At 39.2% G+C, this 27402-nt stretch overlaps 1 protein-coding gene across 7 annotated transcripts in view; it reads left to right on the forward strand.

Annotated features, from left to right (window-relative positions):
- MARK3 (microtubule affinity regulating kinase 3) overlaps positions 1–23835 on the forward strand; it is a 59628-nt gene extending 35793 nt beyond the window's left edge. The window contains exons 9-19 of one of the 7 annotated variants that reach the window (XM_042873170.1): positions 86–205; positions 910–1009; positions 1264–1376; positions 2132–2285; positions 3222–3439; positions 8091–8194; positions 12722–12886; positions 13603–13860; positions 16221–16247; positions 20946–20990; positions 22874–23835. In XM_042873170.1, the coding sequence (XP_042729104.1) occupies positions 86–205; positions 910–1009; positions 1264–1376; positions 2132–2285; positions 3222–3439; positions 8091–8194; positions 12722–12886; positions 13603–13860; positions 16221–16247; positions 20946–20990; positions 22874–23219 (1650 nt within the window). In that variant the 3' untranslated portion in view covers positions 23220–23835. The remainder of the gene's footprint in view (positions 1–85; positions 206–909; positions 1010–1263; positions 1377–2131; positions 2286–3221; positions 3440–8090; positions 8195–12721; positions 12887–13602; positions 13861–16220; positions 16248–20945; positions 20991–22873) is intronic. The other 6 variants (XM_042873181.1, XM_042873228.1, XM_042873200.1 and 3 more) reach the window with 6 other exon arrangements.
- Positions 23836–27402: the final 3567 nt, after the last annotated feature.

Raw genomic sequence — 27402 nt, forward strand, 5'->3', positions numbered from 1 at the left:
GGAATGTTGGCCTTCAGGGGGCATGTTTCCTAATGTTTTGGTTACGCGCTGCTTATGTCTTACTGTCTCTGCTTCTGTTACCAAGGAACTTAGAGAAAGAGTACTAAGGGGAAAATACAGGATTCCTTTCTACATGTCCACAGACTGTGAAAACCTCCTCAAACGTTTCCTGGTGCTAAACCCAACAAAAAGAGGCACTCTAGAGGTAATGACAAAAACAACTGTTTTAGTAAGCTCGTCGTCATTTTTTGCGAGCTTTATTTTTGAGCTGGTCAGTAACTTGTTGTCATGCTGTTCATGAATAGTTTATTTGGAGTGGGTTCCAGGGGAATTCAGTAGAAGACACAGCTTTTTTTATTTACAGTTTCATTTGCAGGAATTACAAGACAACCAACTCTTCATTACTTCCAAAATGAATGAGACTTTACACTGCACACATCGGACAAATTTTTCCTGATAGCAAGCATTTTGATTCCTGTGCTAATGGATGATCAACCAGAACTTAACGAAAGGGATGTGGGAATATTCACTATTAGCTTATGGTCTGGTTGCCGCCTTCTTGCGTTTTGTGCCACTGTGGAGAAGAAAGACCAAAATAATGCTGGCTTCTGTAGACTTCTGTAGCCAACTATGACTTGTCAGAGGTGGCTGGTGCTCCTTGTCTGTGTACTGGACTTTCACTTTTCAGCTGTGTGCTAGAATAGTGCTGATTGGGCAGTAGTTCACCCTGATGTGCACAGTTGATTCCTGTAACAGGAGCACGGCAAAACTGAGTATGTGCTGGGGCTTGTTCTGAAAAAGAAAAATGTGAGCAAGCATTAGTATTTGTTAGATGGGGGAATCATTCTTTCCACAGCTCACTTTCTTCGCTACTAAGTATGTTGTAGTAACAAAAACCTTTCCTTATAGCAAATTATGAAGGACAGGTGGATCAATGCAGGGCATGAGGAGGATGAACTTAAACCTTTTGTTGAACCAGAACTAGACATCTCGGACCAGAAAAGAATAGGTAATTGAGTATTTTTCAGAATATGTTACTATTTCTCATGATGTATTTTTTCTGCACCACACTGTATTTCTTTCCCATTTGGACGAAGTAACTAATCTTTTAATTTGATGTCTTATTAGGCTTTTTTGTTCTCATAGTTAACAGTTTTGTTTCATTCTTTGAATATTTCTTTCTTTCTCTTCTTTCTCAAGTTGAACATACAAGAAGTGTAAGCATCAAAGTGTTTGTTGCTTACAGCATGTATTTGTTTTTAGATATTATGGTAGGAATGGGATATTCTCAAGAAGAAATTCAAGAATCCCTTAGTAAAATGAAGTATGATGAAATCACAGCTACATACTTATTGCTGGGAAGGAAATCATCAGAGGTGAGGATCACGCTTCCAAATGCAAAGAACCGAATGTATTGGTGTCAGTAGAAAAATCAGAAGCAAATAATAAATCAGTAACTATAGGCACTGCATTCCTGCATGCTAGTCTAGTACATTTTAGATCAATTTTTTCTAATCATCAGTGTCAGCTGAACTCTCTGAATGATGCTGTAAGTGATCTCAACATGGTCTGATTCAGTAAATTAGTTTCTGTAGGATACCAAGAACTATCCTGCTTGATCAGCGGTGACTCCTCGTAAGGGCTCTATGCCAGTTACTATCCTGCCTAGTCTAAGAGCTCAAGTGCAAATGTGCTTGCTGTAAATATTTTAAGAGAATTGAGGAATAGGGCCTGTTAGTCTAAAAATGTTCTCACATTGCAGAGTACTTTCTCATATGATACCAAGTGAGCAAGGCACCAGTGAACTGCTCTCAGTTCCTCTGCTGGAGGAGTTGGCTTCTGCTGAAAAAGTTCAAATCTTCTTGTTCAAATCTTATGGAACTGAGGGGAGGGAGAGGGTTGGAAATATAGAGATGGATTTTCATTTGTCCTTTCAGAGGCTTCAAATTCTGCTGAGATTCACCTAAGGCAGTTGCACAAGAACTTAATCGATGTTGGGCATAGTTAAGCATTGTTGCCTGTCCCTCTAAGCAGGTTCTTGCTGTCACAGAATTTCTTGCAAGCTGGAGGCATTTTGGTGGGCGTTTGTTTTGTCTGCACATGTTGTTTCACATCTTCATTTATGTTGCAGTTGGATGCAAGTGATTCAAGCTCCAGCAGCAATCTTTCCCTTGCTAAAGTTCGGCCAAGTAGTGATCTTAATAATAGCACTGGACAATCTCCCCACCACAAAGTTCAGAGAAGCATATCTTCTAGCCAGAAACAGCGGCGCTACAGCGATCATGGTGAGCAGTTCTCATTTGCAGTGCTGTGGCAAGTAATGACTACTAGCTGTTCAGTTCCTGAATTTGTCTCCATCCCCCAAAGATAAAGAGGACAGTGACCTGACAATGAAATGTAGTTAATTGTACAGTGATAAAATAGTTTATCACTTTAATAGTTTAATAGAGGTTAGTGGCAAACTGAAGCAGTTTCTTGGCTCTTCAGGCTGAACATAGCCTGCAGGCCATTAGTACTGCTGGCAGCGTGGGGTTATGTCTCCAGGTATGTGTCTCAGAAATCCGTTTTTATCAGACACTAGCTTGCACAGTGTACATTGGGTATATGCTAGTGAAGGGTCTCCTCTGATCCAAATGAGTCAGTTAATTGTTCAGTGGCCTTAGATGACTCTTCAGGGTGTGGGGCTTTTTTCTTTGCAAGCTAAACCAGTGTCAGTAGTTAAACCCCAAGACTCTATTAGGTTCTCAATTCTTACATTGAAATCAAGTAGTAACTTCATCTACTAAATTCAAATGATTGCTTGTTATGACCTTCCCTGTCTTTAGCGAGCTGAAATGAAGAGTGTTATGTATCTTTGAATTGTTATACAAGGGAAGACCTTACCAGAGGTGATTTGAGTGTCAAATTTGCCAGATTTATTAAAAAAAAAAAAAGGGGGGGGAGTGTGAAGCTTTCTTCATATTTTCCTCCAAAGAGAAAAAAGCAGATGTGAAGACACAAGTGTTTAAAAAGTAAGAGTTTATTGCTCTCTAAATATATTATTGTCTTCTAAAGTATGCATTAGTTTAATAATTCAAGAATGACCTTTTTGCATCTCTGATTCTCAGTGTTCATTATTTCAATTTTCATGAGTGTGAATGCATTTCTATTGTAGGGAAAAATAGCAACTGTACCTCTGAGAAGAAAAATCATTTTTCTGTTTCTTTTGTTTGCTTTTTAAGCTGGACCATCCATCCCCCCAGTAGTGGCATATCCCAAAAGAAGCCAAACTAGTACTACAGACAGTGACCTAAAAGAGGAAGGAATTCAATCAAGAAAATCTAGCAGTAGTGCTGTTGCAGGAAGAGGAATTGCACCAGCTAGTCCAATGCTTGGAAATGCCAGCAATCCAAATAAGGCTGATATTCCTGAACGTAAGAAAAGTTCGGCTGTCCCTAGTGTAAGTAGAAGCACTTATTTATCAAAACCACAAGATGTTTTTGAGAGAGAGTACTAATCTAGCAATTCATCAGTGATGTTGATTTTACTTTTCACATAGAGTAAATTTAGGTATGTCGTATAATGGCTTTTTCTTCCTTGCATCCATCAGCTGTTCAGTTATTTGTTCCTGAAGTAGTTAGTAGGTATTAGTAATTAGCACGAATAGCTTTAGAGAAAAGGGAAAAAAATAAATTGAAGGCCATCTCCTGAAATGAAATATATGAATATGAAATATATGAATATGAAATTCTTCACCTTTTGTACAGAAGAATGAAATCAGTTTGCACTTCTATACTTTGTATGCTGAAAGAGCCAGATTATCTTTGATCCCAAACAAGCTGTTCCAAGTCATAGTTACAGGTAGTGGGATTTCCAGATTGAGGCAGCTCTAAAAAAAAGTGTTCAGAGGTCAATTTCAATATTAAAAGCCTTAAATGCTTAAAAGCCTTTGTCAATGTGGGCTTTCCTCCAACAGCAAGAAAACAAAAGATGCATGAATTTATGGGGTCTCAAGTAATAGACAGTAAAAAGGAAAAAAAGTTTAGGAAAATTCTTGTTGATTTAAGTTTTGTTTTAGTTTGGTTTTAGTTTTTTAGTTTTGTATAGTCTGGTGCCTCCCTGTGAAGCAAAATTGGAAATCTCATTTCAAGTAGCATTTCCTGAGCTCTGTAACATTCAATGTATATATATTCTATTATTTATGTTTTTCACTTGGCATCTTCAGTATTTTATCTATTCTGCTGCACCACTCCCAAATTTCCACTGCTGCAACGGCAGCAAAATGAGCTCACAGCAATAGGATATTATCTCTTCTGATTTAGTGTGTAATTCCAACTCTGATCTTTTATGAGCAGTGCTACAAAATGAACATGTAACCCGACTTGTGATGTCAGTTTAAAATTGTCCCTGTACTTACAGTGCTTTATGTCAGACTGTGCAAAATCTTATTTTTATTTTCCAGCTAGAGCTCAGTCTTTTGCTTTCTGGCTACTGAGGATAGAGGGGAGCACTAAGTCCTTTTTCACAGTTCCAGGAACTGATTATTTCTTGTAGCATTGATAAGTGTCTAAAAGAAGGGGGGGAGATGAGTGGAAAGGATTTTAGAGCTTCCGTATTGTCTTGAAGTAGGAAAAAGAAAAGAAATTTGAGGCGGAAGGAGTTTATGTTCTTGCAGAGCGTTTAAGTCCTAAAATCAGTAATGTGGTGAGAAAATTACTGAACAGACAGAAAAATACTGTCTTTAAAAATAATTACTGCTTTCACAGATACAGCAGAAGTAGTAGAACTGGTCTTTGCTGGAGACTCATGTTCTGTTTTGAATTAAGATCTTTAGGCAGTTTGTACTTCTCATTTAATAACAAAATTTACAAGTATGCACTTAAGGAGAAGAGTTACTCTCTTATAGCAGGTAACCAAGTCTGGTGTTGAAGTTAGGACTCCAAGCTCTTCTTCTGAAGTTGAAAAAGCATGGAACTCTTGCAAACTAAATAGTTCTGCAAACTGAGGGAGTGTGCATCAGTAAGCTTCAGGCTCATTAGGGAAATACCAAATTAATAACAAAGACCTGCTACAGAGGATGCATAGTTAGCAGCAGCTAATAATTCCTTGATTACTACTCACAGCTTTGGGTTTTTCCTCATAAGGCTGCCCCAGAACCCTTGGTGTAGCTTTTAGAAAAGTGGAAGGAGAATGCATGGCATGTTTGGAAAATTATTTAGAACCAAAAAATAAAAATAAAAAAATAAAAAACAAAAACCCACTGCCAAAACAGATTGGTAAATAGGTTGGTTCATTGTTGATAGTCAGAAGCTGATTCTTGGAAAATTTTTCATCAGTCCTCGCCTTGCTGTCTCCTAATGTGAAAATTACCCATCTAAACAGTGGGCACAAAACTTGCTATGTGAAAAGAGGACGACTCTGTACCACAAATGCATCTTTTATGCTACGTATGGGACCTCGTGTATATGCTCAGAAGCCTCAAAATGCACTTTGCATCACCTGAAAAGAAGGCACCCAGTGCTGTCAGGATGAACTTAGCTCAATTCTGTCTCATCAGTCTATCAGTGTGATGCTGTTGACACTAATTTCAGATGTCCTGTGCCGTGCACCTGTGCTATTTAATTGTGTGCAGAGAACAGCAATATACAGCCTGACTGAACAAAAAAATCGTAGCTGAAGAACTCCCTAGATCAAATCATAAAAGGCTGTATGCCAGAAAGGGTAATGGCACCCATACCAGGACTGCATTCTTGCTGAAACGGAAATGTGGAAGCTCAGAATGTTCCGGTATTCTGTCAGGACCTTTGTAATCTGAGTGCTTTTTTAGATCTCTGTAATTTCAGTTATGAAAACCGAAACTTAAAATGCCCACTCTGAAACTTCAAAATGCATTTCTTTAAGGTTTGATCCAGTACAGATGACTTCTGTGACCTTCCACATGTGCAACGTCATGTAATGTTAAAATGTGCGGTGATGTCTTCTCAAGGGAATCAAGATTTAATGTTCTAAGGCAGCAGGTAGATAGAAGGAAGCTATCCATTATTGTGCACAATTCCCACCTGAAAGCATCAGCTATTCTTGGTGCTTCCTTTAATATCTTCAGGAATGCAGAAACAACAATATGCAAATAATGTGCAGTAATTGAATGTACCATAGCTTGGTGGGGGCCGCACAAAGTGACTTGCGCTCTGTTTCCTTGTGAACATGCAAATGGAACTTCATGGTAGGTGTACAGCCTTCATTGCTGGCTAGTTTAATGAAGAAGGGAGGAGTTTCTTCCCACATCTGTGACTGCACAAAGTTTAAGAATCAATATTTTACAAAGAAAAAGATGAGGGACATGTAAGGAATAATATAAAGGGAAGCACCAGCAATAGGAGGAGGACTTCTAATGATTGGCATGTGCCTATCCCTAAGGAATGCCTGGTGAAGAACACTTCAAAACCCAAAAAACAACTAAATACGTATGATGACTTTTACTAGCTCTTTCTGCTCATCTGAAATAGTCTTTGTCTTCTTACATTTTCATGCCAAGTGATTGCACGGTTCAGCCCTACGTTTTTATTGGTACATTCACACAGATGTCTAACGAGTCACTTGTCTTTTAAGTTGACAAGATGATTTCATTGTTAAATCTGCAACTCAGGAATTGTGCTGTTTGAGACTCACTGACTGTATGAGCCAGTATTTTTTTCCTTAAAGCAGCAAAAGCCATTTGTGTAGAAAGCACTGGAAGAGCATTTGCTTGAGAGTATTTTACTTAACAGTTTTATTTCAGGCTTGGAAACAAAAAAGGTTTGGCTCCTCTCCTTTTGTGCTCAAACTACCTTTCCCTCAGTTTCTTTTTTCACCATTCTTCCTGTGATGCTCTACTGTGACCAGCTCATGACATGTTTTCTTAATGCTATTTTAAAAGTCCGCTGAATTTCCCTTGCCTATCATAGCTGTAATTCTTCAAGAACTCCAAAAGGTTAGTTGAGCATGAAGTCCCCCTGCCTGACTCTTGGTGGCCATCCTTACTCAACACGTGCTTATCCAGGCGCTGACTAGTCATTCCCTTAAGCTAGCCTCCAAGATATTCCCCAGCAGTGACATTTAAAGTCAATAGTGTATTTTGCTTCCTGCTTTACCCTGTGATCCTTTTCTTTAAAGAAAAATTTTGAAAGGTTTATTTCTATTTTCCAATCATATGCAGTTTGTGTTATGTTCTGTTCTTGGGGTGGGGAAAAGCTATAAGGCTTGCCAGCTTGTACTTCCTCTACAACCTGGGGTGCATGTTTTCTGGACCACCATGCTTTTCCTAAAGAAATTGCATCTAACATTTTATAATTCTGTTATCTGTGAATTACCTAGCTTCTCAGTCGTTCCTGGAAAATTGACCGCCAACTTGGGCATATCTCCACCCTCTTTCTCTGTAAAGACAGAGGCAAAGTAATTCTATTTCTTTTCTCCCCTCTAAAATAAGGTCTGTAGCTTAAGTTCCCCTGGTTTTCTTGTCCTCAATGTATTATGCTTGTATTCATATGTGTATTTTTTAATATGTCTTACTAAAATTCTCTACGATTTGTCTCTTTAATTTGACTTGCTCTTCCCTGTTTTTCAAAACTTGTCTAGTGTTCTATACTATTTGAATATTTGGAAGTCCATGTTTACCTTCCCACTGAATTTTTCCATGCCTGTTTCTTAAATCTTTGCTTTTCCAATCTTGTCTAAGGATATTATTTTTAACTTAAAGGGAAATGTACATTATCCAAATGGTAAAGTACCTCAAAAATAGGCTATAATGTAGTACTCTCTCTAGTATGAATTATTATGAATTATTGTTATGAATTATATACATGCTGAAAATTTGGATTTCAGAACACTGGTAATTTAAATGGTATATTAATTTTGAGACATCAACATGAAATACAAGAACTGGTTTTTTAAATTGCATTATTCTTTAAAAATACTTGGATATGTTTGTCTATTAACTAGTTAACTTACTGAATTATTGTGTTAGAAGTGTGTAGAAGTAGCATTACATAAAACAGCCTTCAAGTATATATAGCCTTAATCCCAGAAAAGTCTTTTTGTGGGGAGTAACAAGCCTATGTTTTTTTCAATTGTAGAATAATACTGCCCCTGGAGCAATGACACGGCGCAACACTTATGTTTGTAGCGAAAGAACCACTGCTGATAGGCATTCAGTGATACAAAATGGCAAGGAGAACAGGTATATGAAATGTCTTCCTATGGTGTACGTCCCTTGTCTTCACATTTCCCCCCCAAAAATGTAATGCCTAATTTAAAAATCAGTAATACTGTAGTGTAATTCATAAAGAAAGGTGAGTACAGATCTTTGGTTGTGGAATACCTGTGTGTTTGTTTTTCCTTATGCTTAATACTTATTGTCTTTATGCACAGAATGATCGCAATGTCCAGTTAAATATGTTTCATATTTGTGCAGCTTTCTTCTTGAATTGGTGGTCAACTCCTGTGGTTAAATATCATCAGCTTGCAGAAGACGCTTATTTACTTGCAAACTATAAAAGTATATCTCTCTTGAACCATTCTGTTTTTATATTTCATTCTAAACTGCACTTGCAGGTGTGATTGTTTGGAATATCTTTTTCCTCTGTAAGATTATAGGGATATATTCAATTTTCTCTAAGCAAAGATGAAAACAGTGGCAGGCCATTGTCTTGGACTGATAATATTCAGTGCCAATATCCTTGTAGTCTCATTGCTTCCCAGTATTTACGGAATTCATCTTCAAAAAGGGAAGCACAGACATCTCCATACTTTGAGTGAAAACAGGCTTACCATTACTTTACTGGAAGCCTAACTGGAATATGCAATGTAATTGGAGTCACCTAACTCACGTGTCAGCACCACAGCCACGTCTCGTGCTGTCCTTTCCTGAGTATTGATGACGGTAGAGAGTTGCAGGAAATAAGTATCTGTGAACATAAACTGCAGAGTAACACTTATGAAGAATACTACTAGATTTCCTGGCTGGCAGAAGTGTTTTTAAGTTCCAGCCAACTGTTCTTCACAGAATTTTGCTAGTCTTGAAAGGTGGTAACAATTTAGTAGTTGATTGTTGCCAGGAGAACACTGAGATTGCTAGTAACCAACAAAAATGCTTAAGCTTGGAGGAGCGTATAACATTTCCCCTACTCTTACCAGTTTTTTCCCTATCTCTTTCCGGTTTTAGGATACATTATGAAATATAGGGAGAAAACAGGTTTTTTTTCTTCTAGCTCATGTTAAAGTTGGTGAAAGATTTGCAGTTTTTCGCACAGAATTTCTCCCTTTTCTTTTGAAAGCATATTAGGGAGAGTGGTGAAGTTGTGATGTTGAATGCAGAATCTGTCCGTCTCGTGTTTGACCCATGTAGCCTAGGGTAAAGAACATGACATTGACCCTGTCTCTTCCTCCTAGCTTTCTGCAAACTGAAAGTGAGTAAGGAAAAAGTCAAGTGTAAGTTTCAAGAGAGCCAAAAGTCTAGCTGGCCAGCTGGGCCTACAGTCAACTGTCTTGTGAAGTACAGCCCAGCTATTTGGTACTGTCTCTTAGTGTGTCTGTCTCATCTGTTAGTCCTTGTTAACGTTACCGAGTTCGTTTAGATTGAAGTTCACCATCCTTCATTTCATTTGAAATGTTTTTTTTTTCTTTCCCAACTCACTTTGAAAATAAATCTTGCTGTCCAGGATAGCTTTGATTAGTTTTGATTACTTGATTTCTTGGTTTGTTAATAACATTTTTATTCATCTTTAAACTGATATCTTTACAATATTTTGTCAAAAAATTCTTTATGATTCTTATGAGTAATTATTTACCAGGAATGCTTGAAACTCAGGTATCGCCTTAATTTAAGAGTGACTTTATAATGTTAAGGAGTTGTCTATTGGAGATGCTTTTTTTTCTCTAGCTTTGACTTTCTCAGCAAATTGTCTTTCTAATTTGTCATGTAATGGTTTTAACTTCAGAGTTGACATTGTATATTTGACATCTCTTTTAATTCTGTTTTCTTTCCATACTTGGTCATCCTTATGTAACTTATATACTGTACTGACAGTAAAAAATGGCTTAAAAACATCATTTGCTTCTCCTGCAAACTTCACCTCTGTTTGGATCGCTTGGTGTGTCTGAGCATTTATGTTTTGACTGTTGGGAAAAAGGTCATCACAGGTTTTATCAAGTATTTTTGCTTACTACCTCCTCGACTCTTCATATAGGGTTAAACAAGATAAGAGCGTGAGAGTGAACTGCTAATTGTTTTAGAACCAGAGACTTCTCATTGTCTGAAATGCTTTGGTGTTGAAGCGCACATTAATTTTGACTCAGTTTCTGAGTTTTTGTGGAGATTTACAGAGCTAAGTCTGACATTTGTTGCTTTAACTGGGTAAAGGCTTGGCTGATAGCATGGAATGCAGACCTTTAATGCAGGTTAAACAAGCATGGTTACTGATGAGACTGGCTCTTCAGAATGAATTCTGCCTTTCTTCAGGTGTGTTGTTGTTATATCTCTAATATCATTGTTGTATCAGCTTGGCAAAAAGTAACTTCAGAAACTTGTAATGTTTTTTCTTCCTTCTCAAGTTATATCTGAAGTAGGACCTATGCTTTGTCAAAATCCTTTTGTTAACAAAAAAAAAATATCTGTGCTTTCAAAATGTCTGTTTGTGGAGTAAAGGCAAGAGTAGTTACTTTAAATGATTTGTTTCAGATTGGATTTTGGATTTTCTGTAGCCAGGCAGATATTGACTGTGACCTGGTGAAGACTTGGGAGATTTCCTTTAAAATGCAAGATGCACAGATTTAAATTCTCTCTTCTTTCTGTAGTGAAAATAATAGTGTTAGCTGTTCTGTTTTTATCTTAGATGTTGAATAATCCTTAGGAGGCACTGTTTTGAAAGCATGGTAGCTTTCAAGAATCAATAGTCAGTGGATTTCATGTTCAAGAAAACAGGCTTGAAGACCTCAAGCCAGATTGATAGAAAAGAGTTTTCAAATCTCACATCCCTACTTCCACACACTGTGTGGCTGACACAGGCATTCTGATGGAGATGACTCTGGCTCTGCTCCAAAGCCCTAAGCATTAATTAATGCACTTAGGGACTCGTGAAACACTCTTCATAATGATAGGCAATTTCTTTTACAACAGCCTCAGATTTTAATAAGCCTTGGCACTAATTGATGAACTTTAGCTTGCTGTTTCTATGTTCCCAGGCTGGTAATCCAGGGAAGCTGATTTCCAACATAGCTTCTGATGAAGAATTCTCATGATTTAGTTTGTGCTCTGGTACCTGATTGATACCTTTAGTTACCACTTATTTGGAGGCAGATGACTAAAACTATGAGGCTAAATAAAACTCGAGTCTCATGTTGCAAAGATTCTTTCTCCTTCATTGTTTACAACAGAGCAGGAGGAAAGTAGGTAGAGCGGTGCAGTGCTCGAGTGCTTCGTGACCACATTTGGGGATTACTTCAGTTTTGTGTATTGTTTTGGGATGAATGCTCATTTCCTAAGAATTTCTTAATATTCTGGTGTAATGTAAAAGCTGGACTGTTTTGCAAGGTTGGTTTTAGCAGACTGTAGTTGGCATCTTACAAGATTCAGCAGTGCAAAGAGATGCATACATGACTCAGGTGAAATTCCTCTTCTGTTTTAACTTTTCCAGACTCAACAAAGCAGTAAATTTTGCTGTTTTAGCGAGCTCTGATGTCTGAATTCTACGGCATTTTCCAGTAGAACTTTGAGAGCTAAGCCCAATAAATGGGTTATCTTATACTTGTAGCTGAACTTAACGTTATCTTCTCCAAAGCCAGACATACCAGAATGAGATAACAGGACATGAATTTCAGTATATAAAGCAGTGAAGTCACTTGGAAACGAGCATGCAGTGTCATGAAGCTGTCACTGACAATTACTGATTTCTTAACCTCCAACATAATTTTGGAATTACAATTGACATACTCCAAAAGCAAATGTAAGCTATATGATTTATGGTGCAGTAGCCCTGAAGGTCCAATATATAATGTGCCTCTCAGATTTCTCCCATTCCCATTGTTACTAGATAATACAAAGGCTGAGAAGAATGTTTCAGCCCAAAGGAAGATTAAATCTTTATATTTCAACATACTATATGGCTGATAGATGACTGGTCAGCTCTATAGCCTCCTTCAAATCCTGAATGGTTACTTGAAGAGCTTGATGCTCACAGCCAGGCAATATGAGGCGCTCTCTAGTAGTCACACCTTTTCTTTCAGAGAACACTAAGCATTACTCTTTTCTTCTTATATGTGCCAGCTGATGAATAGTAGCTTTTTTGTTTGGATCTCTGTGGACTTGCTTAATGTCATGATACTGTTTCTTTTTTGCCATGAAGTTTCCTTGGTTATTAGGTAGGTCAAGATTTGAATGTGTGTCCAACTTGCATTGATTTCTGTAAACATGGATAATTTCTGGAAACGGGTATTTCACTGCAGTGTGGGAGGGTGTCATCACTACCTAATGCTACTGGTAAGAACTATTACTTAATAGAGATGTCGAGTGCTCTGTATAATAAGGATGTGATTTAAGAGGAACATAGGACAGTTACTGTTGTTTACATAGAAGAGGGTCATTAGAGTTCATGTTCTTTTCACAGATTGGTTAATAGAAGGAAAAGTTTGCTTTTTTCTATGCAGTAGTTTGTTGTTGGTCCATCACGTTCTTCTTTCTGCCTCTGCCTGAACCCAAACCCCCTCACAGCCTGACAGAAATGTTCGCTTACGCAGCTAGCCCTGCTTCAGTTTGTACTACATCCTTCTCCAGTGTTCGGCTGCGACATCAGAAGTCGATGTCCATGTCAGCCTCTGTGCACACGAAGATGATGTTGCCTCCAATAGACAATGGCGCAGATAACTTCAGGCCTATGTAAGAACCTGAAATCATTGTGAAACTAACTTATACCCACTGCTTCTTAACTTTGTGCTGTGGAATTTTAGTCCTAGAGTGTTCTAGTATATATTGCCCACAAGATGTGTGTTTCCTTATTTTTAGTCTTGTTTACATTTGTCTTGTGGTGTGTCAGGCTGTCTGTGACATAATCCTGCAATAATAAATGCTAATTATTTTAGTGTTAGGCATATTGGACATTCCCTATTGTCAATGTTTGTGGGAGACTGTAATCTGTACTCAGAAGGACTTCACTGCTTGGAGCCGTTCGCTTGTAGAGAATTTCCTGTAGGACATTTTCAAATAAGCGAGTTTTTGGAAGATGTACAGAATATGAAGGGAGCGATACTGCAGTTATCTATTGCTTCTTTTTCCTGGAAGGAAACTTTACTCATCTATTCTTTTATCAGTCCTCTCAGTGAAACACTGAATGCCTAGTTTATCTGGTCTTCTCCAGGATACTTATGTTGTGTTTTTCTGCCTACGTAGGTTTCTGTTTCAGCAGCCTTTTAATCCTAACTTATGAATTTTGATTCCATACAGTGCTGTAATAGTGCTGATATTTCCAACCCTGGCCAATATAGAAGTGTCTGCTTATGCTTTTACCATAGAACGTAGTGTTTTGTGTTTCCTGCAAAAACCGTCGTGCTTCCGTGAAGAAGTCCTAGCGTGGTTTTTTTTGTTTTCTGCTCTAGCACTATTCCCGATCAAAGAACGCCTGTCGCTTCAACTCACAGCATAAGCAGTGCAACCACACCTGACCGTATTCGTTTCCCCAGAGGAACGGCCAGTCGGAGCACCTTCCACGGCCAGCTCCGTGAGCGACGCACCGCTACCTACAACGGGCCCCCGGCCTCCCCCAGCCTGTCCCACGAGGCAACGCCGCTCTCTCAGACTCGAACCAGGGGTTCCACTAACCTGTTCAGCAAACTGACTTCAAAACTCACAAGAAGGTACGTCTTTTAAAATGGTGATGCTACACAGGAACGTTTTCTTATTGTCAGAGAATGGAAACATTTAGAAGTTCATTATGTAGGAGGCTTTGTCTGCAGTTGCTGGTCAATAATATAACTACGTCTGCAACTTAAAATGCATCTGGTGATGGTGTATTTTTTTCATAGTCCTTTTCAGTGCAGAAAGCCATTTGTTTTTAGCAATTGAATCAACTGGGAATAAAAACTGACGCAGGCTCGATCTGTGCTGATTATTCTGGGCTCACTGCTTTCGTGTCTGCGGCACCAGTGCTGCAGAGCTGAAACGTTGCAGCTCAGTTCAAAAGCTGCTCACTGTGCATGATCTCTCAATAGAAGGCACAAACTAGAATATCAGTCCTGATATTTAATGCAGTGTTAGGAGCTCAGGGTCCTTCTCTCTTTGGCTGTTTCCACACAGGTAGAAATATCACAGGTGAAAGGGTAGAGGCAGAAAAGAACAGTTGATTTTGGCAGCAGTGCTAGCACAGGTCATTCTAAAGCAATGGCAGTACTGCAGTTTCTGTCTAGGCAGTAGTCTGCTAGGCCTGAAAGCTTTAATCCTGTCTCACCACTTAGCTCATGCAGATTCTGGTGTTGGTGTGACGATGTGCTACTGCAGCCAAAGCCTGGCGTAAGCAGGTGCTTGTTCCTGTACTGACTGTTTTTGTTCTAATTGGACTCCTAGTTTCAAACAGGTGTAGGATTGAAATTAGCTCCCACAAATGCTAGAACTGGAGTAGGAGGGGAGAAAATATCATGTGTTTTCCTTAAGCATTTAAAACCTGTGGATTCGTATATTACCTACTTCAGACCACTCAGGTACCACGCCACTTGTGTTTGCAGAAGTGAGGATTTCTTTACTTTTGTTTTAAGGTGATCTCAATGCTTCTGTACCCTCCTCATCTCATGAAATTTTGTAGAATATATCATTCTAATCTTCGCACGCTTGCTTTTATTTTAGGTCTATGGCAATGGTGTTGAACCATTTCCCTCCTGTTGTGGGACTGTACGTGTCTGCTCCCCAGTAACTTCTTCATAGTTTTCTATACAAAATAACGTTCAGCCAAACTCCAGTTTTTCACAACTGGCTGATTACAATTTAAGGAATGAATTTTCTTTAAATAAATAAATAAACACGTGGAAAAATCTGAACAGAACAGCCTTGCCTTTTGGTAAATGTTTTACCCTGCCCAGCACTCTTAGCTAATGCTTCTCTGGGAGACTGTGTGCTGTGAAAAGTTCCTTTCTTTTTCTCTTTAGAGATTAAAGATGAACTTGATTTTTACTTTTTTAATATAAAGTCTTCTGCTTTTTGTCAAGTGAGGTTTTAAATCAGACGCATCTTTTTGGCACATTGTTCTGTACTTTTGTTTGTTATACTCTAAATTTTCCATTCTGACATTCCAAATGTGGACACTCAAACTGTGAACATGTAAAGCTTCTTACTTGTGCTGCTGCAACATACTATTTTTCATTCAGTGTGACGCTCACTTGTTCAGACAGCAGTCCAACTTCTATCATTACCTCCATTTTCAACTTTTGCAGTGCAGTTTGCTTTAAGAAGTTCTTCCCCAAGTGCTTTACACAATAGTTGGAATTCCATTTGGACTTGATTAAATAACAAGCATTTTTAACACAATAGCCCTGCTACGGGTGATTACATGCGCACTTGGAGGACCTCTTGCAGTTGGTGTTGCTATGCTAGGTACAAACTACTAGGAAGAAGACAGTGCCATCAAAGAACACAGTTGTTTCTTCTCTTTAAATAGAAATAAATACATTAAAGTGTGCTTTTTCATTCTTGTTTCCTCTGTAGGAGATCAGAATCCTTTTGATAATTAACTGCTTGTGTCCTGATGTAGGCACTAGCTTCAGATTTTGTCATTAAGTTAGCCAAATATTTGAGGCAGTTTTTAGCACAGTATGGGGGCAGCATTATGAAGGGAGGAAGAAACCTAGCTCTGAAGGTCTGCTAATAGTTGGAGTTGCAGTTTTTGCTTACTATTTAAACTCCTTTTAAATAGAAACATCTTTTTATGTGACCTTGCATATTTTTGGTTTTCAAGACTAGTGTATATGCTCATAACTGCTATAGTAACTCATAGTAACTGCTGGCAGTGCATTTCGCAGGAAACAAGTAAGTTTGGAAACATTAATGCTTTAAAAAAAAAAACAAAGTTTTTCAGACCTTAAGTCATGTGCCTAATCTCAGAATGTATTGAAGTGTAATTTCTTTGTGCATTTAAATGAGGTCTGTTGCATGTTTCACTCTAAATGGATTTTTCAGTTTACTTTGTACAAAACTTTGTTAATTATTATTTTGGCTTAATTTCTTTTAGAAACATGTCATTCAGGTTTATCAAAAGGTAGGATTTATTTATATTTAAAAAAGTGGCTCCTGCAATTAACAACAGATTTGGCTTTCTAGCCTCGGTTTTCTGACAACTAAACTTTCTGCTGAGAACTAAATACTGTCTTTCTTGAGAGGAAAGCATAAATCAATGCATTAACTCGTGATGATATCTAAGAGTCTGCAGCACCTGAATAACAAGATGCTAAGCATGCCTTATGAATTCTTCTTTCTTTGATAGAGTTGGTAGCACCAAAGTAATTCTGTTCTATGTACTAATACACTTAGCATGCTTATGTTTGAAAAATGAGGTGTTTGATAACAGTGATAAAAGTTTCAAAACATAAGGTTACAAGCAAATAAAGGTAAGTGAAGGGAAATTGACATTCTCTGCTCTGTGGTATTTAAATTGTCACTGTGATGTGTTGTCTGTAGCGGATACAGGAGAAAGCAAACTGAACGTGGCTGCGAATCCAGCAGCTTGTTTTGTGTGGAAGATTGAAAGAAGGTGAAATGTTTGCATTTTTGTTTTAAGATGGGATGCCTTAGCTGAAGTGAATTGCAGCTGACCTGCAAACAGAGCACTTGAGTTACGAATAAACTGTAACGTCTACGTTAATTTTTTAACTAAGGGAAAAAGCTGAAAAGTGTTACATTTTGAGTCCAAAGGATTGAATTTAGGCTTACAATTTGGGAATTCTGTATGTATTTTAAGTCCATTACGAAGTTGCTAACGTTGGCAATACAAATTTGATCCACGTACAGATTTTTCCAGTAGAATCTTGTGATATTCAGTATTGTGCTTTGGAGTTCCTTAAAGAATATTTCTTCCGTTTTCTGACAGTTGACCAAAAGTGTCATCTGTTTTAACTTCCAAACTACGAGGCTACGCATGTTTCTGCAATTTGAAATTAGTCAGACCATTTCAAGGAGGTGCTTCGAATAAGGAGACCTCAGCTATGTTAACAGCTACTTAAGTTTGGGCTTATTCTATACATCGTCTAAAGGTTTATCCCTGCCTCACCGAGTAAATTCCATTCCGCTTTAATAATTATCAGGGCACTTCCAAACATGACTGTGTTTAGAACTGATGCTATTGGATCGGCTAACACCGTCACAGCTTTCTTGAGAAGAGGAACATGCACAGACTGGTAGCTACGGAAAGGAACCATCCAGTATGGTATACAAATGAGACTAAACAGAGGCAATAGTTCTCGCTCACCGTGCGTAACAAGCGATGGAGCACATACCACTTTATAAAAGGAGCTTTTGTCTCTGTAGTCACATTCATTTTTAAACAAAGGATTGTGGTCTGTGTAACCTCCACAACTGAATGCTTGTAAGCTCGGCATTCAGTTGCTCGGAACTAAAACGAAAAGTGCTAGTGGAAGTTCAGATTGAAGCTAGAAGGCCAGTCGTCATCTTTGAGACTTTAAAAAAGTAACTTTAATTATTTTTTTTAAAAGTTCCTTTGACTGCTGGCCAGGAATTTTAGACTGTAGTGGAAATAATTGCTGCAGATTTTATTGAATATTTCTTTTGGATAAGAGATTTGCAGAGTCTTACACCACCTATGCAGGACCAGACTGTGCTTTTTAAATTGTTTCACACGTGCATCCTATTCCTCAGCACCTGATGTATTAAATTCAAAATGTTATATTTTTGGTAGTTTCTTCTCACTTCATATGCTGTGAGTCTTACCTAAATTCACTTTCTTTGGTACTGGAAGAGCTACTGTAAGCCACGTGCATGCATTACTGCAGTGTCACTGTCGAGGAATCCTAGAATAGATGGGGTTGGAAGGGTTCTTAAAGGTCAGCTAGTTCCACCCTTCTGAACAAAAGCAGATTCTTAGTTACACTTTTTTCAAAATTACTCCTAATATTGTGCCTACTACATGGACCTACTATATATATGTGTGTGTATATATTTGTGTGTATGTGTGTATTTGTCTTACACCATGCACTATGCTTGCACATCTGTATCATGGAAAACTAGCTTTTTTTCTGACAGCAGAAATCACTTTCTGTATTCTGAATTTGAATGTAGCATCTATTCTTTATTTCCATAAATTCCTGTTTTAGTCTTGCCCTCTTTGCTGTTTTTCAGTATCTTTTTAGATAATTTTCTGTTTAGCTGAATTTCTAACAAAGAATGTACAAAGATGTAAAGAACAGAAAGCAGTATGACTTAGGACAGATACATGGAAATAGCCTTACTTTATTAATCAGTTCACAAACTGTGTAAGAGGAAGAAAAAAAAAAAAGGAGGTTGTGTGTAGGCATTGCCCGACAAATGAGAGCCTACTTTTTTTTAATATATTCGTTCCATTCTGAAGACCAAGGATCATCTTGGCCCATAAAACTACCTTCTGTAAAAACACAAGCAAAAGCAGAAGACTTTGAACACAAACCACCAATATGTGGTTCCCACAGAAGTGGCGTTTGTGTCAGCAGTGAGAAGGCCTAAGGGGCTGCATCGGAATTGCAGAGCTACCCAAACAATACTGGCAGTACAGTAAGTTAATGTTCCCAGTGTGCGAGTGCTGTGCTGTAGAACTCAACTGTAACAGTTTCCTTCGTGAAGGAATGGGCGTCTGGAGAGACTGGCACAGCTCTCCCCATCTTGGCTTGGCATTTCATAGTTGAGAGCATAAGTCACTGAGTGCAGTTCTTGGTGCTGAATGGATGGAGACTGGAGCATGGAACAACATAATAACGTAAGGATTTCCAAACAGGTTTCAAGGAAGTAGAGTTTGTCATTTCAAGGTGGTGTGTATTTTGTTATTTTTGATTCTGAAACTACAGAACCTGCACAGTTCAGTCTAGAAAGGTCTGAGAACATAAAAAGACAGGGATTTTTCCTCAAACTTTTCTGGGTGGGTTCCATTAACAGTAAGAGTGTTCACTGTTGGGAATACTGGTTACCCTCCCATTTTCTACAACCTTTGGCAAGTTTAACGTGAAAATTAAAAAATGGAAGTAAAATTATCTCTAAATGCTTGCAGCTCTTAATGAGTTTTTACTTTCTAGGAGCACAGCAGTCTCTTTTAAAGCTCAAATACTCTTTAATTTCTCAGTTGAGCAGTGTATTCACGCTTGTTTGCCTTCCTCAGTAAAAACAAGCCTGTCGCAGATCTCTCCCACATATGAAAGGAGTAGCTGTGTTCTGCTGGTATAGGGGTTCTCTCTTCCAGCCTTTTTCCATTCCAGTCTTAGAGTATTGTTGTAAAGCTTGGGTTTGTGAATTGTATCTACCTTCTCCAATGTTCATCGTAGTAGAGTAGCACTTGATTTTTATCTGCCTAGAAGTTCATCAGCGCTATTGATGTCTTAAACTTAATGTGAGTTTCAGAAATGGAAAATAAGTATGGGCTGCAGTCAGTCTACTCAAGAACATTGGCAGGGCTGTAGCCTTTGGGTCAGCTGCCCTCCTGTGTGACTGAGAGGAACAAGTGGAAATTTTTCCCCTTGAGAAGGTTGAATATAAAATTACGATGAAAATAGCTACCAGTAAAGCACACTTTGAAGTGCTAGAATTGGGTGAGAACTTGCCAGTTGTGCTCTCATCATCTTCGTTATCATCTTTGCTTGTTACAGCTTTTTATTAGTCCATTAGTCTCCTACCAGAGTTCCCATCTTACATTGTGCTGTGCAGGACCTTGTTGTACAGGGCTCTTGCTGGATGTTCTTATGGTGAGCAATGTGATGAGTACCCAGCATCTTCTTACCTATACTTACATTGCAGCATTGATTTTCAGGTCCATGTCCTCCTCGTGCTGCACAATAAGTGCTGTCATTTTGCTCTTCATGGTACTCTTGTAATGTTCCATTGTGACAAGTCTGCACAGACCAAGGATTATCTGTTTCCACTGATCTCAAAGACCCCTGTTTCCTCATCCCAACCCCTCAGAAGAAAAAAATGAGGAAATTAAGCCTTATATCACCTCACACAATCTAACATAAATATAATGTGGAGCCATGGTACTGCAGTAATGGGAAGGTAAAGAAAGATGACTTTCCTCTTAATTCTGCCTGATGTTGGGATATTAGCAATCAGCAATGTAGCCTTAAGCAGTGCAAAAGGATAGGAAGCTTAACTTGCTTTGGCTATGGAAGATGCGTCAGTGTGAGAATTAATAGCACAGCATGGGAAATCTTGGATTTACCTCTAAATTTTGGTTAAAATGTATATGTGTGTTGATCATTTGCTTTAGATGGCTTGGTGTTGTTTAAATATCCAATTTTTCAGATTTGGTGTGTGTGCAAACACAGTTTGTCTGGACTAGTTCCTAAACAATTTGCTTTTCAAATGTACTCTTCCATTCCCAGATGACTTTTTTTAAAACAAAACAAAACAAAAACACCTTGAAATAATTAGGACTTAGTTATTAAATGATAACTTAATTTTAATTTGACATTTTCCACTTCAGACATTCAACTTTAATGAATTCTACAGTGTAAATATGTAAGCACACGATGTCAAAAATAGCTAAGGGTCTTTTAAAAACTATAGCTAATAGACTTTGGTAAGATGCTATATTCTGAACTCGTTCTAATCTAGAAAGTTCATTACATCTTTGTTGCTTTGTATTTTAACACGACTTTGGTATGATTACAGTGTCTTTTAGCAACTGCTCAGATATTGTATATTGTAGTGTAAGATTTGTCTTCTCTTTCCCACTTCCTTTTGCTTCTGCGTTCTTTTCAATGAGGCTCCCGACTGAATATGAGAGGAACGGGAGATTTGAGGGCTCAAGGTGAGGGTAAAATTTTTATTTCAAATGTTATTTAGGTGAGTTTGAACCTTTCTTCCCTTGATTATGTGGCACAGTGGCTTCAGGCAGCAGCTTTTGTTTTGTTCAAGGCTTTGAAACTAAACAAAGAAGCGTTTTTGTCTGCAGAACAGCTATTAAAGCACTGACTGGCTTGTTTCTAAACCTTCATCTTTCCTGTTGCCTTCTCCCTCGTCTGTTTTTTGCATTTTAGTATTTATGATTTGCTGTTGTCTTGTAGATCCGTAGGTAAGTGGTGTCTAGTGAGACTGCACATGTGTGGGATAACCACTGAAGGGTGTTAAGATATATTTTTGTCTCCAAAATCACAAATATTTTCCATATTAAACTCTTCCTCAAATCTTTGTGTTAAAAATACTAGAAATTATTGGATTTGTATTTGTTCTGCCAACCATTTCAAGTAGAAAAGGCTTTCTAAAATCAGCATTGAATAAAAGTTGGTGTTACTCCTCCTGTCCCTTTTGCCAGCTCCTGCAGCTGCATTAAATTAAAACCTGACAGTTAAGACATGATACATCAGCAATCAAAGAGCATGTAGCATCTGAGAAACCATATAGCTGGATTTGACAGCATAATCCTTTTATTCTTGCAGTTACTGGGAGTCTTTATAATAGAATATAATAGAACATAAAATTATGAAACAGGTTATCTTTGCAATAGTTTTTTTTGACCTTGTTTTTTTATGTAACTTTTTCATAATTGCCTGCTTAATGCTCAGAGAGGGAAGCAAGCATTGTGCAAGCAGAAATTCACTGCCAAATATCGTAAAGAAGAGCTTAACTTAACTGTAAACTGAGCTTTGAAGTTCAATGCGAGGCCTGAACTGTGTGGTTTAGGATCAACAAGGTTATGTGTTTTCAGAAAATATGAAAGCATCGTGGTCAGTATGTTAAAGTCACTTGCCCTGGGGACAAGTAAATTTGAAGATACGACTTTCCATGCATGCAGACTTTCCAAACAGAAATCTGTCCCATTTTTTCTTAAATGTTTAAATGTAGCTCCTTATTCTTTAGCTCTGCAACTGCTGATTTTAATGGAAGAAGAGGCATTATTGTGAACCAGAAATTTCTGGATCATTTCTTTTCCATTCTCCTTTATAACCTTATTTCTCCTTACCAAGCGAAAAGCTTTAAAGAAAAAAAAAAAAACAAAAAAAAAACCTTGCAAACTTGGGAAATGAGAAATACAAAGGCATATTTTTGCTGTCTTTTAGAACTGTGGCAGTAATAGCAACCCTCTTGCCCTGGTTGCTTACTAACCATGTTAAGTTGTGTTTGATAGTGACTTCCAGCTCTCCTTCCTGCATTTTGGCTTCCAGGACTCTTGCATGCATAGATTCTATCTGCAAAAGACTCCATCACATTACTTGATTGATACTAAACAAACTACTGACCAGCTTAAAGACAGAATATTTCCTCCCTGTTGAAGGTAGCCCCAGTGTCCTACAGTATGGTGGTTCTGTAGTGAACATCTCATAGCGTGAAAGCTGTCCAGCCCAGAACTGGGTGGCACTTGACTCAAGAGTAGGACTTGGAGCAACACTTGACTTAAAACCGAATCACAGCTGATGTGTGTGATTTTCCTCAGTGAGGTAACTTCCCTCACGCTCCCAATTGCAGTGACCTCCAGTCGTTTCTCCCATCGAGCCTTACCTTTGTTTCAGCACCGAAGGCTGGCGCTTTATCTTTACTGTGTGTTTGCACAGCAGTGAGGGAGATGGGGTGCTGCCCGCTGCCAGGGCCCCCAGGCACTGCTCTCGTAGTGTGTGTTGCCTGTGAGTTTGCTTTGCTGACACCTGTCCTGGAGAAGTGGCTCGCCCTGCTAACTGATGCCTTGCTGTCTTTCAGCCGCAATGTAGCTGTGGATCAGAAGGACGAAAACAAGGAAGCCAAGCCTCGCTCGCTGCGTTTTACGTGGAGCATGAAAACCACCAGCTCCATGGATCCCAATGACATGATGAGGGAAATCCGCAAGGTCCTGGATGCCAATAATTGTGACTATGAACAAAGAGAGCGTTTCTTGCTTTTCTGCGTCCACGGAGACGGGCACGCGGAAAACCTCGTGCAGTGGGAGATGGAGGTGTGTAAACTGCCAAGACTGTCCCTGAACGGAGTTCGCTTTAAGCGGATATCGGGAACATCCATAGCTTTTAAAAACATTGCTTCCAAAATTGCCAATGAGTTAAAGCTGTAACGAGAAAAATAGTTAAGTTGTAAATTAGTTAGCAATTTCAAGTGTTTTGAGAATTCCGATGGAAATGTATAGAATAACATTTAGGCAATAACTTCTGCATCCTTCTGAATAGTGATATTAAAGAAAACAAAGCTGCTGAGCTGGGAGGGAGAGTTGGACTTTTTTATAAGTGCACTACAGCATTAAAGTTGCCTACTATGTAAAATATTACCCCTTCTGCTTTATTTCCATTGCTCCTAAGTCTTTGACAACAAATTGAAACACAGAATATATTCATTTAAATATGCCTCCTGTTTGTGTGGACGTGTGAATGTACAGTATGTGTGTATAATATATAAAGTATTATATGTAAACAATTCATTTACCACATGGAGCTGTACCAGTACCTCTTTTTGGGCTAATTTTGGTGCTAAAAATTGAAATGGCCAAGGAGGAAACACTTGAGTTAATATTTAAAATAACTGAAGAGATAACCAGTAAACGCAGGTTTACAATTCACTGCTGTGTTAAGGAAAAAAAGGGTGTGAAGGGTTTGGATTTACGGTTGTGAACATTATTAGTCCTGTTTTCTAAGTAGAGCTCATGAAATTATTAAAAATTCACTTCTACCGAGTAAGTCTTGCATTATATTTTGCCCACCTATTTATTATTTAAGTCTGAATCAAATTTTAAAAATGTAGTTGATTTGTGCATTAAAATTTGGGTAAATGCTTCCATTCTTCTGCTTCTGCTAAACTACTAAAACTGTATCTTTATCCTTCTGGCTTAAGAGTTTTGATTGCAGCTAAGAGTAATCTTCCGTTGCTCCGCAGTCCCTCTGCAGAACAGTGTGGTGTGCTGAGCGCTAACCAGTGGCTTCTTCTTTCAGACTTCTCCACCTTAGGCTAGGTCAGACTGATAATAGCACAAAAGGACTCTCAAATAGTTCTGATGCGAGTCGCCATACACGAGTCTGTGCTGCTCCGAAGTATTGCTGCGGCCACGGCAGTGCTTTCCTTTGCTTTCTGAGTGCGCACAGTATCGAAACCCAACAGTCAAATTCGGCTGCTGATGTCCCCTGTTGTAACATCCAGCTTGCTTAACTACAGCCATAGGTAGTGGCAGCTGAAAGTTTCCCTGCAGCTCTCTTTCAGCGTGCTCCCGCTTGGCTCTGGGCACGTTGCTGTTGGCTTCATGCCGGCTGTGTCTCCAGATTCTGCTGAGGAGGGAGTCCGCTGTTGCTCTTGTGCCGTGCAGTGTGGAACCTGCCCCGATGGACGCTGGTGGCCAGCTAGCTTTCTGTAGGACACCGAGCTGCTGTCGGATGGTCCCCGCTTCTTAACCACCACTGTGGTGAGCTGGATTTGGGCTGGCAGACCAGAACCAGGAGCTTTCTTCAGGCGTTGTTTCCTGCTGATACTCAGTTCATTTCATCGAGGACTTCTGTAGATAAAACCCTGCGTTATCTACTTGACTTTTTGTATTAATGTTTTATGGTTATATTTTGGTGAAGCACTTAAGCATGTACTTCACGCGTGCTTTAGACTGGAGCCTAAATTTGCATTTTAAATTTGCAGTGAGCTAATAGCTATTCATAGTGCGCAGTTCAGGTCTGACACGAGGTGAAAATCCGTGGTGTTCTGCAAGTCAGTTCTTGTGACCCGCGGTCTGTGAAGGCAGCAGACTTCCCCTCTTTCCCTGAGCATTGATATTGACTATGCTAGTTTAAAGGATGATCGTAGTTGTTAAATGTAGTAAATATTCCTGGATTTGCATTTTATTCTCTGTATATTCTGTGTCATGCCATGGCTTTGGAACTCCCGGTGTTGGGTCGGAGTTCAGTTGGCTTTCAGTGCTCTGCCCGTGCCTGTGCTGCTCAGTATGGTTTTTTCCACAAAAAACTTCATTTTGTAATAGCAATAAAACATTTCAGGGCAGTCGTTGTACTTTCTCAGGTGAAGAGTCACCTATCCTTTCACTTCCTACACTTCAAGCACTCCTCCAAATGTATTTTTTTTCACCTGGCAGTGCACTTTGTTGTCTGAACTGAAACAGTGTTCTGATAAATTATGTAAATCTGTATTCGATGGAAGTTCCAAAAGATTTCATATTAAATGTTTTCTGAAATACTCTGTTCCTACTTCACCTCTGAAGTATGTAGTTATTTCTAAAAAGTGCACCAGTGTCATACTTTGGATATTTAAAATTGGTATTTGAGTATGAAGGTGTTTTCAGAGGGTTCTTACAGAGTTAATCTGTCTTCAAGGTCTCTCTCTCTCAAAAAAGATAATCATAAACAGATTTTCACCAGCTTGCTTCCTGAATGCCCTGCAAAACAGTCAGGCTGCAAGAACATACCCTCATTTCCTTATCCTGCACGCGTACTGTGCGGGCCTCCAGCAGCTGCCTGGAAAGGAAACTCCTTCCTTCAGATCTGCAACCAGAGACCAACCCCTGCCTTTCGTTTCTTCGTCTGCTTTGAGGTCTGTCGGTGCTGCTCCTGATCCAGCTTCGCAGCGCTGCGGCTGTTTTCTCTCTGCATTAAGAGACGAGCGTTACAATTAATCAGAGGCCGGCGCATGGTGAGCATCTCGGCATCCTGAGCTGCGTGTGGCAGCCAAGCAGTGTTCTGTGGTTGTATGGCTGGAGTCCTGGGCCCTGTGGTCTGAGCGTGGTGGTGGAGGGTGTTTGTAATAGGCTCGTGAGTGAAGTTCTGCTGTGCTAAAACCCGTGTCATCCAGTTCTGAAGATGCCTTTGCTTGCTGGTCTGGTTAAGAACAATGTCTTCAGAGTTATGGGAGAGGTTGGCTGCTTTAAATAAAAGGGTTCTGCTTTTTAATAGATGCATTCGAGGAAGGGGTGAGGGGACAGAGCCAACCACGGAACACTCAAAAGGAACAAATGGATTCAGATACAGTTGGTCTCAAATTCTGCCTCTACTTAGGCTTTCTAAAATGCCTACATCTCTTTTATGTCGTGGATCAGATGTGAGGCAAGTTTTAAGGCCTGGGGCTGTGCTGAGAGATGGGGAGAGGCCTGTTAAAGGGCACTGGGTGCTGCGGTCTGACTGCTGTGCTCAGTGCTTTGTTCTTTTTTACAAGCTGTGGCCCCTGGAACGAACTTTGGAGATGTAGAGCCTTACAATATATTTGGGCTCTTTTGTTTTCTCCTGTTGTGGTAAAGCTTTACGATCAAATACAGTAAGAGATTGATTTTCTGATTGCAACGTTTTGCCAAGATGAACTAGGCTTGAAGTAAATTAGGATGAACAATTAGTATTTGCATCTTTATGTTAAAGAAGTCAGAAATTCAGGAGTTCTTCAAGTCATAGGGGAAGACTGTAGCAGATCTGGAGACAGACCTCCCCACTTCAGCGATAAGCTCAAATGCACATAGACCTGTTGGTAGATGGTAATTTCTACTGTGTGAGGGAGCATCCTGTTGTAAAACTTCCATGCTGCGGATGTTCAGGAGCCATTTATTAGTTCTGTAAAGCTGATTGCTAATTTTGAGCATGCAGGGTTACAATTTTTCTTTATTTCCAATGTCAGCGTGAGCTTGTAAGTTTTCATGGGAGAGGCCAGGACTTTTCCTGTAAAGAGATGCTTTGTGTTAGCAGACAGCACTGCCTGAACCTCAGCCTGAAGTTAGGGGTACTTGTATGGCAGTTCCACATCTGACCAGATCTTTTCCGTTCTGCAGTCAATGGCTGCACTGATTTTACCATGGAGCATTTCTTTTGAAGGCTTTGTTGCTTCAAAGAACAAAATAATCTTATTTATTAGTTCTTAATACTGAAGGCACATCAGTGCCCTGCTTCACAGCAGCAGTAGATGCTTAGAGAATAAAGTATTTAAAGGGGGGCTGTAAGAAAGGAGACATTCCTTAGCAGTTCTGTTGTGATAGGACAAGGGGAAATGAATTAAAACTAAAAGAGGAGAGATTTAGACTGGATATAAGGAAGAAGGTTTGTGTTTTTTTTTACAGTAAGGGCAATGAGGCACTGGCACAGGTTGCCCAGAGAGGCGGTGGGTGTCCATCCCTACAGACAGCCAAGGTCAGGCTGGACGGGGCTCTGAGCACCTGGTGGAGCTGTGGGTGTCCCTGCTCAGTGCAGGGGGTTGGAGCAGATGGCCTTGAAGGGTCTTTTCCAACTGAAACGATTCTATGATTGTGATCAGAAGACAGGTAAGCTGTTGCTGTG

This window comes from Lagopus leucura, unplaced genomic scaffold (assembly GCF_019238085.1).
Source record: "Lagopus leucura isolate 7727_CA_CO unplaced genomic scaffold, USGS_WTPT01 Super-Scaffold_1, whole genome shotgun sequence".
NCBI lineage: Eukaryota > Metazoa > Chordata > Aves > Galliformes > Phasianidae > Lagopus > Lagopus leucura.